The sequence below is a fragment of the Periophthalmus magnuspinnatus genome, chromosome 2 (assembly GCF_009829125.3).
Source record: "Periophthalmus magnuspinnatus isolate fPerMag1 chromosome 2, fPerMag1.2.pri, whole genome shotgun sequence".
NCBI classification, from domain to species: Eukaryota; Metazoa; Chordata; class Actinopteri; order Gobiiformes; family Gobiidae; genus Periophthalmus; species Periophthalmus magnuspinnatus.
In genome coordinates, this window is record NC_047127.1 from 2306820 (window position 1) to 2322953 (window position 16134).

Below are 16134 nucleotides of genomic sequence, written 5' to 3' on the forward strand. Positions count from 1 at the left end.
GTGTGGAGTTTAAAAACACAGCGGAGCACTTCCTGTATCACCACATGATGACATCACAAGGTGGAACATCGCGTTTTCAGTTTGAAAGAAGAACTCAACCTAAATTTGAAGGGTTTTTTTGTCTGAATGAAACTGTTTGTGATGAGAAAAACACATAATAACATAGATCAGAGTCTGCTTTTTAAGACATTCTGTAGTGCTTTTTTAATCCCACACCGTATAAGAATAAAAGATACACTTAATTATGTAAATCCCTGTAATCTGACGCTCTCATAACGAACACTTAAGTGAACGTGGGACCCCCGAGGAGCCAAACACTCGGCTCATTAACCAAAGGTGATTAGTAATTTGTCTCACTGCGATAAGTGCCCTGATTAGAGGTGCTACCGTTCACTTTCACTCACACTTTGGCTCACGCGGGGCCGAGGGGACAGCGGCTCCAAGATACTACACTGCCCCCCGCTGGGAGAACGACGGCACTACACCCTCGAAAGCACATGAGCACGAGAACAGTGAGATTCTACAAAAACCGGGGAGTTTTCTTGAATAAAACTGATTTTTTTTTAATTACACGTCCCTGTTAAAGCATCGTCTTGCTCTGAGCTGCGTTCAGAACATACGGAACATTTACACCACAAAGATAAGAAATAAACGAGCAGGAAAAACAGTTTAGACTCGTTAGCAGCGCAACGCCAAAACACTCACGATAAACAGTTTGTCTGATGCACTTTCGAGGTCAAACGGATAAGATAAGAGAAGAAACCGGGACTAAGACGTTTGCGTTTCACTAAGGGATGGGAAAATAAACACTAATAATCGTTTTTCGTGATAAAAACGGTTCGCGATAATCGTTCGTGGGAGTTTTTATCTAATCGTGACAAAGATAAACGCCGTTATATGACCACAGTGTGCAGGGAAAAAAAGATTTATTTACACGGGAGTCGACAGAGGGGAAAAAAGACCTAGAATTGGAGCGTCTTCTTATTAATTTGTATCCGGGGGGCCCATGTGAGGCGTATTGCCCCAGGCCCCTCAAATTTCCGGCGACGGCCCTGCTCATTCATAATATTCTCTGATAAAATGTCGTTTTTCACTGATAAAGTACAAAACTATAACATGGAACTTATTTATAATATTCGAATTATAATGACTCATATCTACAACATTTTAAACTGTCAGAAACTTTAATGATTATCGTGATATTAGAGTTTTATCGCAATTATTTTGGCCGTGAGAATCTAATCCACTTTATTTATCTGGCACATTTCACAAACAAATGCAGTCTCCAAAGTGCTGCACAAATAAACTAGTTAAATAAATCAACATTTAGACTAAAATCAAATAGCAAAAAAAAAAAAAAAAAAAAAAAATGTATATAAAAGCAATAAAAAAAAAAAAATCAAATAAAACAAGCAAATAAAATCCATAGGAACAAATTAATAAAAGACAACAGAATCGTCCAAGCCTATTCTATACGACAAAGTACAAATCTGGTAAAACACTATTAGTAAAGATTTACATAACAGTGTCGAAAATCACTGCGAAAATGAGTATCGATACTTGATACTCATTTAAGCGAGCGTCGATACTGAAAAACAAAAATCACTGTGTAAAAACGGAGCTTTTCTGAACAGTTTTATCAGAATTACTTTAAAACTACAAGTATAATAAACAAATATGATCATTTTGTGTTGAGAATTACAATATTGTCTAAAAAAAAAACCTTTTAAAATACCATTTGGGTATAAAAAAAAGTCGCTGTTAAGTCTTTTCTTTAGCACCGAAAGCATCTTTACTACAGCGAGAGTAGCTCAGTTGGTCCTACAGATGAATGCTGTTGTTATGTCCTTGGGCAAGACGCTTAAGAGTGGTCCGCTTTGAGCCTTAAAAGTGGAAAAAAAAAAAAAAACGCTTTACAAAAATACGAACATTTACCATTTTTTGTAACTGTAACTGAAAACGCTGTTGAAATAAGCGGCAAAACGTCACGCTAAAACCTTCGTCCAGCTCCAGAATATTATTTTTTCTTTCGTTTTGGATCATACCTGGACGTCTGAGCGATTACACAAACTGCTAACACGTATGGTCAGCTCCAGGGCCGGAAACAGGTATTTTTCGTCGGAGGAGCTAAGCGGGGGGAAGGGGGGGGGGGGGCCTTTTACCAACAGAGCGTCCCCCCCCCCCCCCCCCCGACCTCCTAACACGTTTGCGTCGCCGTTTTAAACAAATATACAACAAAAAAACGATAAACTAATGTGGAATTCTAGGCCTGGAAATGATTTTTAATGATTCTAGTGAAGGTGTGTGGAGCTTAAAAACACAACGGAGCACTTCCTGTATTGCACATGATGACATCACAAGGTGGAACAGAGAAAAACTGAGGCTAAATATGCAGGATTTGTGTGTTAAACATGCGTAAAAAAAACCCCAAAAAAACAAAAAAAACACAACTCCAGGTCTGTTTGTGACAAGGAAACGCCCCATAATATGTTTGTTTTGCTGTTTTTAAACAAATTTAAAACAAAAATAATAAATTAATTCGGAGTTCTAGGGCTGAAATGATGCAAATGATTCTTGCAGTTTCGATTTGAGCATTTTTTGAGACTGGATGTGATATTAAATTGTCGGAAAAAAACTTTGAAGAAGCTACAGGGGGGGCTTTAATGATTCTAAATGTGGCTGGCGCCCCCTCAGCCCCCTCAGCCCCCTCGCCGGCGCCGCCCCTGCTCAGCTCACATTATAAACACGCTTCAGACTCGTGTGAACGCGTCAAGCTCCTCCCCCGCCGTCGCCCACCTGGGAACTCATCTCCGTGTTATGACTGTGTCTGTGCCGAGCGTAAATAATGAAACGGACCGGGGAAAGAAAAATATGGCGCATCATCAAATATTAAGCCCAGGAGGAGCCCACATGAGTCAGACGCAAGGTCATGTTTGAAAATCTGCCCGCCGCAACGCTGAGGTCACTTTGCTCTCCGCGGGATTCTGAAACTCTGCCCGCGCGCTCCATTATCACGGGTTTTATCTGACGGAAAACAAGGAGAGGACGAGAGAAACAGCGCTCGACATGTGTGAGAGAACATCACAGCCCGGATGAACAGAAGAAGAAGTGGATTAAAGCGAGCGTGACGTCAAACACAGACGGGCGAAAGAAGCTAATCGAGGCTAGCAGTTGTGGCGGCGGAGTTTACGCTTACACATATCGTTTTACACTTACAACTTTGTGAAATCTGAAAATTACGCGAGGTTTGAGACGTTCGTTGCGCCGAGTTTGTCTCTAAAAGATTCTGACGACAGCAGGGGGCGGGGCTAGAGGCGTCCAGGGTTACTATGGCAACGGCTAAACAGTAAAAGAGCAGCTAACGCGAATTCAGACAGAACTTCATCTTTATGTGATATTACGATGTGCATTATTCAACTTTTAATAAGTTTTATACCGAGGTAAATTACGTAGAAAAAGTGAGTGCGGCGACAAAAGTGTTAACAAGTTTTTCAGAAATGACATGTTAGCATTAGCTAGTGCCTTAAGCTAGCGGACAACGTAGCATTTACGCGTTTGCACCTTCATACAGAGACCAGGAGTATCACAGCAACAAAAGAGCCAATCCGGAGCGCTGGTTTAGCAGGGAGCGGACGCTTAGCAACGCTGTCAATCAAACCTGTTGCTAACGCTAACGGGAGCGACTTCAGGGAAAAAGTGGCTTGATTTGTTTGTTATTAACGTTCATATCTTGATTTACAGACATAAAAACCCCAGTATCATGTAGAGCGAGTTAATACAAACATTTAAGACCAAAATGACGAGTCAATGACAAAAATAAAGTAAAAAAAAAACAATAAAAAAACAAAAAAAACAAAACAAAATCAAAATAACAAAAAATCTCAAAATAACAAAAAATATAAATAAATGATCTCAAAATAAGAAAAAAAAAACTGCTAAAAATAAGAAAAAAATACCCTCAAAATAACAAAAAATATATATAAAATAAATTCAAAATAAGAAAAAAAACTGCTAAAAATAACAAAAAAAACCCTCAAAATAACAAAAATATATAAATAAATAAACTCAAAATAACTAAAAAAAATTGCTCAAAATAACAAAAATAAATAATTCAAAATAATAAAAGTAAATAAATAACAATAAACTCAAAATAAGTCAAAAAAAGGATCAGGCGTCGCGGGTTAATACAAACATTTACGACCAAAACGACGAGTCTGACATCAGCAGTGGGAGGAGCCAGAGCGGACGGAGCCGTGTCCTTTTATAAACACAGACTGTGGCGAACGCGCGGAGCCTCTGATCTACGACTCACCTGATCAATAACTCAATAAAACAAAGAAATCATCACAACGTCGGGATCAGCTTTGGACGAGACGAGAGAACAGGACGCGACCTCGGGGGCTCGGATGATTCACGTCTGAATCACCGACGGTCGTTATTTAAAATGCCACTTCAAAAGGTCGAGGCGTTTACTTTGTGATCGGATTAACCTGCCGCTAACAAACTCACCATAACAAAGACGAAGAAAAATAAACATGGACGGGAACGATTATGAGCCGCAGAGACAGAAATGAGAGACCAGAGTTAACATGAAGAGTTTAGAGAGAATTCCCCCATTACATCACCAGAACGTGCGGAAAAAAAACGACTTTGACCCAACGACCTCGTTTAAATCACGGACGACCTCGTTTAAATCACCGTTATTTTCACTTAAAACAATAAATACAGATGTTTAAAGGTTCTACATCACACAAAACTGACTCTTATGAGCTTTAATCCATGTTCTAATGCAGTTACCTCCTCAAAAACACACCTGGAGTTGTGTTTTGCTTCGTTCGCATCTACGTCTCCAAAGCTCAAAACGCTCTGTTGCACCTTGTGATGTCATCAAGTGGTGGTTTTCAAGTTAAAGGTCCTAAATGACGTGAAATAGACTCTGATAGAGGGTTAAGTCATGTTATATTATTGTTAACACGTAGAAAACAGACCTGGAGTTGTAGATGTGAATGAAACAAAACACATCTCTAAAGTTCAAAACGCTCTGTTGCACCTTGTGATGTCATCAAGTGGTAGTTTTCAAATTAAAGGTCCTATATTACGCAAAACTGACTCTTATGAGCTTTAATCTATGTTCTAGTGCTGTTATCTCCTCAAAAACAGACCTGGAGTTGTGTTTTGTTTCATTTGCATCTACATTTCCAGAGTAAATTGACCAAAACACCTCGAAAAAACTCTGAAATAGTGAAACGTAAGCGAAAAAACTGCAGTATATCGAGTACTTTTTTACTTACGACATATTTTTACGGCTTAAATCTGATCGTAAAGCCAAAAAATGACCGGAAATCCAAAGAAAAAGTGCACGTAATAATAAATACTGAGCCTAAAAATGTGCTTGTCGATATAGTGATGACCTTTAACCTTTAACCTTTAAATATGGAGCCTGTTCAAAATAAATATAGAATTATTAATTGTCCAGAAATGCGATTATTTTGGCTTTGAATATCATGAAATTTCAACATCGTCGCGTGCCCATGTACTTAAGTAAAAGTACAAATACTGCAGCAAAAAATACTCAAGTAAAAGTAAAAGTATCACACGAAAAAATCTAAGTAAAAGTATTAAAGTACCTGTTTAAAAACGAGTAAAACGTAAAAGTATTTCTCACAAATTTTGAGTCTTATAAAGCTTCAGATGTGGTGATTTTGATAAAGATTTGAGCTGATTTTTTATTTTATTTGTATATTTTTGTTTTATTTAAAGGTGTTAAAAATAAACCCTCAGCCTTTTCACACAATAATAAAAAAATACTTTTACTTTTCAGTCCTGTTTATAAACGTAGTGCAGTAGAAAGTACAGATACTGCTCTCAAATGTCAGTAAAGGTACAAAATATCCAGTGTAAAATGTACTTAAGTCAAATACAAGTACTTCAAAAACATGTTACATTCTGCAGGTGGAGTATTCAGAGTAAATAAATCCGGTGAAACTCGATCCCGTTTCACTTTACGCAGTTTCGGCCTCGGCTAAAAACGACAAAAGCTCCACAAACGGAGAGAACGAGGAGAAAGAAGAGAAAGACAAAGAAGCAGAACAACAAAGACCCGGCTTTATCTGAGCCATTAGCATCAAACGACAGAAAAACAAACATGAGACACAAAACACGGCTGTATCTGTCTGACCCCGGCTCACCTTTGACCTTTGACCCCCACTTAGAATATTACACTAATGCACTGAGGGTTTGGTCGTGTTATAATGTTGTTATCTCCTTAAAAAACAGACCTGGAGTTGTGTTTTGTTTCATTCACACATGTTTGAGTCACACTTTATTATTCGACTGTCACATCTGCAAAGCTCATAATGCGACGTTCCACCTTGTGATGTCATCGAGTGGGAGTTTACATGTTAACAGTGATGTTTTACCTTCAGTTCGGTCGAAATAAACGGTAATTCCAGAGGAGAAATGATCTAAATGATTCTAGAAATGAAGGTGTGTGGAGTTTAAAAACACAGTGGAGCACTTCCTGTGTCACCACTTGATGACATCACAGGGTGGAGCAGAGTGTTTTCAGTATGGTAATAAAATAAAATAAAAGAGGAAACGAAAAAAAAATTATAACAACAACAACAACAATAATAATAATAATAATAATAATAATAAAATAATAATAAAAAATATAATAATAATAATAATAATAATAATAATAATAATAATAATTAAAAAAATAAAAAAATATAATAAAATAATAATAATAATAATAATAATAATAATAATAATAATAATAGAATAGTACTATAATGAAATAAGATTAAAATTAAAGCAAATAAAATTCTAGACCTGGAAATGATCTAAATGATTCTAGAAATGAAGGTGTGTGGAGTTTAAAAACACAAAACGGAGCACTTCCTGTATCACATGATGACGTCACAAGGTGGAACAGAGCGTTTTTTTCAGTGTTTTGAGAAAAGAACTCAGCCTAAATCTACAGGTTTGTTTGTGCGTTAAACGTGTGAATGAAACAAAAAAACACACAACTCCAGTTCTGTTTGTGACGAGGAAACAACATTACTACAAATTTCCCTGGAATGTCCCACAGCACGGCATTAAAGTGTAGTACACAGTCGCAGGTGTTTGAATGATTCTGACAGAGCGCAGGGTCACATCTCCACAGATCTGACCCGTAACTAGGCCTAATAATGACGTCACCTGCTCGTCGAATAAGTTAAACGCCATAGAAATAAATAAATCACGTCTCAGTGGACACAAACGGATCAGAAAACAGCGTAAAATTGCGTTTTAACGGAGATAACGTCGTGTTTTCTTTTGGTCTCAGCTCCAGGTTTAATCCAGACGCAAACTCGGCTCCTGAAGTTTCGCGTCGCTTCCAGTCAAAGGTTATTTTAAAATACTGCTCGACCATAAAGATCCTCTAAATAGCCTTTAAATAACAGGGTGTCGGGTGTCAGCCGAGCGCAGCCGCGTGTGGGGCAGGACTGCAGGACTACACATCCCAGAATGCTTTGGGCTTTTGGGTAGGAAGTCTCCAAAACACGAGGAATCGACTGGATTAATTCACTTTAAAGAGCCCGTTTCCTCATCACAATCAGACCTCACACACGTTTAACGCACAAACCCTGCAGATTTAGGCTTCTGTCAAACTGAAAACACTCTGTTCCACCTTGTGATGTCATCATGTGGTGATACAGGAAGTGCTCCAGTGTGTTTTTAAACTCCAACACGGCGTCTTCACTAGAATAATTTGGATGCTCGAGTTTCACCAGCCCCTAAATGGATTAATTTACTTATAATAATCCACCTGCAGAATGTAATGTGTTTTTGGGAGTATTTCTACTTTACTTAAGTACATTTCACAGTGTGTACTTTTTACTTTTACTTCAGTACATTTGAGAGCAGTGTCTGTACTTTCTACTCTACTACATTTTTGGACAAGACTGAAAAGTAAAAGTATTTGTATTATAGTTTGAAACCTGCTGAAAAGTCTGAGTTTATTTAACACATTTATAGTTTGATTAAAAAATAAATAAATGAATAAAGAAAAGAAAAAAAACAGATGAAAAAAACGATTGATTCAGTCGTTTCTGTTGAACAAAATTCAGCTCAAAACTTTATCAAAATCACCACATTTGAAGATTTATACGACTAAAAATCTGCACGAAATACATATACTTTTTACTCTTTAAGTACATTTTCAAACAGGTACTTTAATACTTTTACTTAAGTACATTTTTTCATGTGATACTTTAACTTTTACTTGAGTATTTTATTGCTCTTGTATCTGTACTTTTACTTAACAAAACTGCACGAAATACTTTTACTTTTTACTCTTTAAGTACATTTTCAAACAGGTACTTCAATACTTTTACTTGAGTTTTTTTTTTTGCTCTTGTATCTGTACTTTTACTTAACAAAACTGCATGAAATACTTTTACTTTTTACTCTCTAAGTACATTTTCAAACAGGTACTTTAATACTTTTACTTAAATTTATTTTTTCATGTGATACTTTTACTTGAGTATTTTTTTTGCTCTTGTATTTCTACTTTTACTTAACAAAACTGCACGAAATACTTTTACTTTTTACTCTTTAAGTACATTTTTAAACACGTACTTCAATACTTTTACTTAAGTACATCTTTTCACGTTATACTTTTACTTGAGTTTTTTTTTTTGCTCCAGTATTTGTACTTTTACTCAAGTTACAAAATTTACCTGGCGTTGTGTTTTGTTTCATTCACACACATTTAACACACAAATTCTACATATTTAGGCCGAGTTCTTCTCTCAAAAACACTGAAAACGCTCTGTTCCACCTTGTGATGTCATCAGGTGGTGATACAGGAAGTGCTCCGCTGTGTTTTTAAACTCTGACCCGGGGTTTTCTCTAGAATTACGTGGATAATTTCAGCTCTGGTGTCGCAAATCTCGACTGAACTAAAGGTAAAAGGAGATGTTCACTTGAAAACTACCACTTCATGACATCACAAGGTGGAACGGAGCATCTTAAGTCTTTATTATTAGTCTTTTTACGTCTTTAAACATGCGTGAGTGAAACAAAAACACATCTCCAGGTCTGTTTTAGAGGCGATAACATGTTTCTAACCCGTTTTAGCGCTCACACGAGTCCGTTTTGCGTCGTATCTCCGCTTTAAAGTCACAGTCGCAGGTAAAGTAGGTCACTGAGCCGTGTTTGTTTTAGCAGACTTCAGTAAACCAGAGAGTTTCCGCAGTGACTCACCTCCGACTCTTTTTCCTTTCACACGCGCCAGATAAGCAAAAAAAAGCAAAAACCAGGAGAAAGTAAAACGGCGCTTTTCTCCCCCGGACAAATGTGTTTACCAATAACGCGGCGACGGGATCCATTTTGGCCGTTGTTCTCAAACACTTTTCGCTCCGTCAGCTTCGTTTTCAAACTGTGCGACTTCAAAACGAGCACAGGACGAGCGAAAGAGCGAACAGTTAATGTCTCAATTTGGAAAACACACCTCTGGTTTTGGATTATCGGAGTAATTTGATCAAAACACCTAAAAAAAACTCTGAAATAATGAAACGCAAGTGAAAAACTGCAGTATATCGAGTACTTTTTAACTTACGACATATTTTTACGGCTTAAATCTGATCGTAAAGGTAAAAAAATAACCAGAAATCCACAGAAAAATCGCACAAAATAATAAATACTGAGCCTAAAAATGTGTTTGTTGACATAGTGATGACCTTTAACCTTTAACCCTTAAATATAGAACCTGTTCATAATAAATACAGAATTATTAATTATCCGGAAATGCGATTATTTTGGCTTTGATCAGTAAAAGTACAAATACTAGAGCAAAAAATACACAAGTAAAAGTAAAAATATAACGTGAAAAAATGTATTTAAGTAAAAGTATTGAAGTATGTGTTTAAAAATGTGCTTAAAGAGAAAAAAAAGTTAAAAAGTAAACGTATTTTTTGCAGATTTTGAGTCTTAAAAAGCTTCAAATGTGGTGATTTTGATCAAAATTTGAGCTGGATTTTTAAAAAACTTGTATATTTTTGTTTTTCCTCAGATTCTGAACGTGTTAAAAATAAACCTTCATACTTTTTAGCAGGTCTCAGACGATAATAAAAAACACTTTTATACTGAAGGAGAAGTCGAGATCGTGATTATTGCGACAGGTCGACGTCCAATTCCTCACAACATCAAAAAAACGCACCTTTCTCGAAAAAACGGCAACTTTCACAGTTCATCGTGTCTTTTTTTTAAACATATTTTCCTCTAACATAAAGAAAAAAGCCTCAACTGTTTTATTTTATTGCTTTAGTCTCACAGAAAACGTAAAAACAGCAGTAAAAACAAGTAGAAAGTCTCACTATCGCTAAAATGGGACAGATGCACAGGGCCGGTTCCAGCTTTCAGGGGGCCCTAAGCTGAATTTGTCTCTGGTCCCCCCCCCCTCATCACCTCGATTAATTTTATTTGTGTTTTTATGACCAACATCAGACTGAAAACATCAAAAACATCACACCTAACACAGTCGTAAGAACAGAACACAAACGTATAACTAGGGGGGCTCAGGATTTTTCGAAGTCTAGACATTTTTTCTTCATTTCTTGTGGATTTCAATGTGTTCCAGTTGCGACGGTGGGTTTAAATTTACATTATAAAGGCGGGTCTTTGCACCGGCGTGAACACAGAGCTGCCCTCACCTCTGCCCGACTCAAAAACAAACACAGCAGCAGATATTTTAGTACTATTAATAAAAAAAACAAACAAATGTAATCGTTTGAGAGGGATATTTAGGCTACTGCAAACACACAAGCCCTGTGTCCAATAAAACTTGACATATTATATTATTTCCAGTATAAACGTATGAGCTCTTGGGGGCCCCCTGCTGACCTCGGGCCCCAAAGCAGCTGCCCAGTCTGCTTATAGTCTGAACCGGCCCTGCAGACACGGTAAAACTAGACTCAACGAGGACTAAACTCGGAGAGAAACAGAACCAAGACTAGATCAGCTTTAATTTTAGTTTAATTTGTAGAACAAGTGAACAAAAGAGGAAATATAAACGATAATAAACGACAATAACACTGAAATAAAACCGTAAAATAGAATTATAGCCCAAAAAAATACGGTTGCGCTGTAGAAATGAATGGAAAAATGCAGAACTTGAGTAATTATTCAAACTTTTACGCCTTAAATCTCGTCAAACGGATAAAAAACTAACCAGAAATTGCCCAGGAGTCCGAAGAAAATGCAGTTATCGTCGCGTAAAAACTTAATTCACGAGGTCAAAGTGTTTGTTAACGACACTAAAATCTATAAATCGTGCAAAAACCGGTCACAAAAAAACATTAATCCAACTAAAAAAACTCTCCTCTGTTTTAGTTTTGAACTTTTCCTCGCCACAGGAGCGTCAGCCGCATCCAAAAAAACGACAAACGACTTACCGAGTTCGCCGGCTTCTCGAACATCCTCTTGAGGCTGTGGAGCTGGATGTCAAATCTCTCGATGCGCCTCGTCCCCTGCGGCTCCCGAGCTCCGTCTGTCGCCTCCACCTGTGGCTCCGAGGTACTGCGGGCAGAACCCAAGCCTCCGGGCGCTGACACCGCACCGGCTTCTCCATTTCCTGATAGAATTTCCATTGTCGTAGAAACCGTATCCGGCCTCCGTTTCCCCCTCCAGGTCCGGGCTCGGAGGGGAAGCCGATTGTGCGAGAAGGAAGGAGGGAAAAGAAGGAGAAAAGGGGGCATGAAAGTGAGCGCAGGAGGTGGGAAACCCGGCGGAGGACGCAAGCGGACGCGCGGGCAGCTTTGGAGACGGGAGTTTTTTGGGTTGTGTAGGGACAACAGACGAAGGAGGGATGGGAAAGAGGAGGAAAACGCAGTCCCTCCTCCTCCTCCTCTTTCCCGTGCCCTGTAATTACACTCACAGCTAAATAGAAAAGCACATTTTTATACCGAAGAAGAAGAAGAAGAAGAAGAAGAAAAAGTAATGCCACGCGGAGACGTAACGGGAGGAAAAACAAGGAACCTGCCAAAGTCTGGAGGAGGAGACTGACCTCAACTTTCCAGAGAAACGATTTAAAACACAAGCAGAGAAAACGCTCCGGATGACACTCGAGTTAAAGGAAAGAGAAAGTAGAAGATTATACAACACACACACACACACACACACACACTCACACACCCCCACACACCCCCACACACACACACACACACACACACACACACACACAACTGTTTATTTACACGACACGGGGTAAAAGTCGTGATATAACGTGTCGAAAACAGACCTGGAGTTGTGTTTTGTTTCATTCACTTTATTACATCTACAAAGATCAAGATGCGACGTTCCACCTTGTGATGTCACAAAGTGGGAGTTTAACAGAACAGCGACGTTTTAGCTTCAGTCGAGATGATAATCTAGAGCTGAAATGATCCAAATGATTCAGGAAATTATTTTAGACCTGGTTTAGTTCTGGTTTAGTTCTGGTTTAGTTCTGGTTTAGTTCTGGTTTAGTCCTGGTTTAGACCTGGTTTAGACCTGGTTTAGACCTGGTTTAGTCCTGGTTTAGTCCTGGATTAGTCCTGGTTTAGTCCTGGATTAGTCCTGGTTTAGACCTGGTTTAGTCCTGGTTTAGACCTAGTTTAGTCCTGGTTTAGTCCTGATTTAGTCCTGGTTTCGTCCTGGTTTAGTCCTGGTTTAGTCCTAGTTTAGTCCTAGTTTAGTCCTGATTTTGTCCTGGTTCAGTCCTGGTTTATTCCTGGTTTAGTCCTGGTTTAGACCTGGTTTAGTCCTAGTTTAGTCCTGGTTTAGTCCTGGTTTAGTCCTAGTTTAGTCCTAGTTTAGTCCTGGTTTCGTCCTGGTTTCGTCCTGGTTTCGTCCTGGTTTAGTCCTGGTTTAGTCCTGGTTTAGTCCTGGTTTAGACCTGGTTTAGTCCTAGTTTAGTCCTGGTTTAGACCTGGTTTAGTTCTGGTTTAGTCCTGGTTTAGTCCTGGTTTAGTCCTGGTTTAGTTCTGGTTTAGACCTGGTTTAGTCCTGGTTTAGTCCCGGCTTAGACCTGGATCACATCCTGTATCACCACACGATGACATCACAAGGTGGAACAGAGTGTTTTCAGTTTGAGAGAAGAGCTCAGTTTAAATCTTCAGTTGTTTTTTTTTAGTTAAACGTGTGAATGAAACATAAACACAAACTCCAGGTCTGTTTGTTTCTTTAAATCGTACAAACTCGTTTTATTTTAAACGTTTCATCTTTTACGACTCTGGGTCACGTTTTCTATGAATCAGCCTCATTTGAATTTTATGACTTTGTCGGTTTATGAAGAATCGACACGGACAACGGCAGAAAACAGCTGGAGTTTTAAGAGTCGTGACTTTAACAACGAAGGAAAAAGTACAACGTTTAGTTACTTAAGTAAAAGTAAAAGTACAAATACTGAGGTAAACGAGAAAATAGTCAAAAATAAAGATTAAACTCAAACATAAATCAGTCCAAAAACAACTTCAGACGAGAAGAAACGACTAGAAACGTGGAGAAACATCTGAAAAGAACTGTTTGAAGAATCGGTTCCGCGGTATCGGTTAAGACGATATCGTGTTTTCGCCTTTAATTGGACGTAAAAAGAGTAAATCTCATGTCCAGGTCTGTTTTTCAGGAGGAAACGTCGTCAGAACTTGATTTAAAGCTTCTATACGTCACTTTCCACGTGTGAGAGTCGACCCTTTAACTGAACAAAACCAGGAAGTGCTCGGAGCGTTGACCTCGGGTGCCGCGGCGGGGTCGGCGGCGCGGCGTTTATTGTTCAGATTTACTTCCTGGGCAGTTCCCGTTTCCTCTGGAGCCACACGTTTATTTTGAGTCACGGTTCAGCTGTTTCCTCCTCCACCTGTGAAACGTCAGAGCTAACATGCTAACGCCGCGCTACAAACAGGAAGTGATCGTGAGCGCACTTCCTGCTCCATCCACTCTGGCTCCAGTTCACTTTCTATTGAAAATCTGTGGCTCATCTTTAAACCAGGACTAAACCAGGACTAAACCAGGACTAAATGTGGACTAAACGTGAACTAAACCAGGACTAAACGTGGACTAAACCAGGACTAAACCGTGGACTAAACCAGGACTAAACCAGGACTAAACCAGGACTAAACGTGGACTAAACCAGGACTAAACCGTGGACTAAACCAGGACTAAACGTGAACTAAACCAGGACTAAATGTGGACTAAACCAGGACTAAATGTGGTCTAAACCAGGACTAAATGTGGACTAAACCAGGACTAAACATGAACTAAACCAGGACTAAATGTGGACTAAAGGTGGACTAAACGTGGACTAAACCAGGACTAAACGTGGACTAAACGTGGACTAAAGGTGGACTAAATGTGGACTTAACCAGGACTAAAGGTGGACTAAATGTGGACTTAACCAGGACTAAATGTGGACTAAACGTGGACTACACGTGGACTAAGCGTGGACTAAACCAGGACTAAACCAGGACTAAACGTGGACTAAAACGTGGACTAAACGTGGACTAAACGTGGACTAAACCAGGACTAAAACGTGGACTAAACGTGGACTAAACGTGGACTAAACCAGGACTAAAACGTGGACTAAACGTGGACTAAATGTGGACTAAACCAGGACTAAAATGTGGACTAAACCAGGACTAAACGTGGACTAAAACGTGGACTAAACCAGAACTTAAATCTTTTTTTTAAATCAAGATATGAACATTAATAATTCCCCAAAGTCGCTCCCGTTAGCGTTAGCAACAGCTTTGATTGACAGCGTTGCTAAGCGTTGCTAAGCGCCCGTTACTTGCCAAACCAGCACTGCAGGCGGGAAGAGGCGCTACTTCCAACAACCTCGCTCCTGATTGGCTCTTTGGCTCTTTACTCGCCTCGTTGAGCTTGAAACGCCGGGGGGTGACATCCGCTTTTTTACACTTAGTCTACGGTTTTTACGTTAGCGACGAAAAGCGCGGGTCGGGTGATGGAGAGGAGACGACGGGACGACCCGGCGCTGAGTGACGGCTCGGTTATTGGATCGGGGAGAAATAAAGGCGAGGCGTACGCGGCCCGTTCAAAGCCTCAGTGAAAATGTCAATAGACGGGAGCCCGGGGAGGGGAGGTAATCCGGGTAATCCACTGCTAATGAAAGAAGCGTCATGATATATGTGACTGATAGTACCGCGGCGAGCACAGTATCGCTTCGTTTATCCCGGCGACGCATCCATTATGTAAAAGTATGTGTCACTTTCAGCTGGATCCTGTGTCCGCTGAAGCTCGCACTCGGCTTTCAAGAATAGAGAGGTTCAGTTACGCCATTGAGCGAAATCCTAACGTCGCCCCAACGCACGGTTTAGACTAAAGTACGACACCGACGTGAAGAGAGAGATTTAAGACACGAACGATGATTATAAAGATAAAAAACTGAAAAATCAAGAGACGGGAGGAAGAAATAAACAACAGAACAAAACAGTTTGAGTCTGGAATGAGTCACACAAAGAGTTAAGTTAAAGATTTAGACGAGGAATACTTCAGAGACCGGGACTAAACCGGGACTAAACCGGGACTAAACCGGGACTAAACCGGGACTAAACCGGGACTAAACCGGGACTAAACCGGGACTAAACCGGGACTAAACCAGGACTAAACCAGGACTAAACCAGGACTAGACCAGGACTAGACCAGGACTAAACCAGGTCTAAACCAGGATTAAACCAGGACTAGACCAGGACTAAACCAGGTCTAAACCAGGATTAAACCAGGATTAAACCAGGACTAGACCAGGACTAAACCAGGACTAAACCATAACTAAACCAGGTCTAAACCAGGATTAAACCAGGATTAAACCAGGACTAGACCAGGACTAGACCAGGACTAGACCAGGATTAGACCAGGACTAGACCAGGACTAAACCAGGACTAAACCAGGTCTAAACCAGGACTAAACCAAGACTAAACCAGGACTAAACCAGGACTAAACCAGGACTAAACCAGGACTAAACCAGGATTAGACCAGGACTAGACCAGGACTAAACCAGGACTAAACCAGGTCTAAACCAGGACTAAACCAAGACTAAACCAGGACTAAACCAGGACTAAACCAGGATTAAACCAGGACTAAACCAGGACTAAA

At 39.6% G+C, this 16134-nt stretch overlaps 1 protein-coding gene and 1 long non-coding RNA gene across 3 annotated transcripts in view; both read right to left on the reverse strand.

The window, feature by feature from the left end:
- Positions 1 to 11942, reverse strand: part of xirp2a (xin actin binding repeat containing 2a) — a 91467-nt gene extending 79525 nt beyond the window's left edge. Inside the window, exon 1 of one of the 2 annotated variants that reach the window (XM_055227282.1) lies at positions 11442 to 11942. In XM_055227282.1, coding sequence (XP_055083257.1) covers positions 11442 to 11744 — 303 coding nt within the window. In that variant the 5' untranslated portion in view covers positions 11745 to 11942. Of the gene's footprint in view, positions 1 to 11434 lie in introns of both variants that reach the window. The other variant, XM_055227279.1, reaches the window with a different exon arrangement.
- Positions 1 to 15921, reverse strand: part of LOC129456868 (uncharacterized) — a 118034-nt gene extending 102113 nt beyond the window's left edge. Inside the window, exon 1 of the long non-coding RNA XR_008648988.1 lies at positions 15867 to 15921. This is a non-coding gene — a long non-coding RNA (uncharacterized LOC129456868). The remainder of the gene's footprint in view (positions 1 to 15866) is intronic.
- Positions 15922 to 16134: the final 213 nt, after the last annotated feature.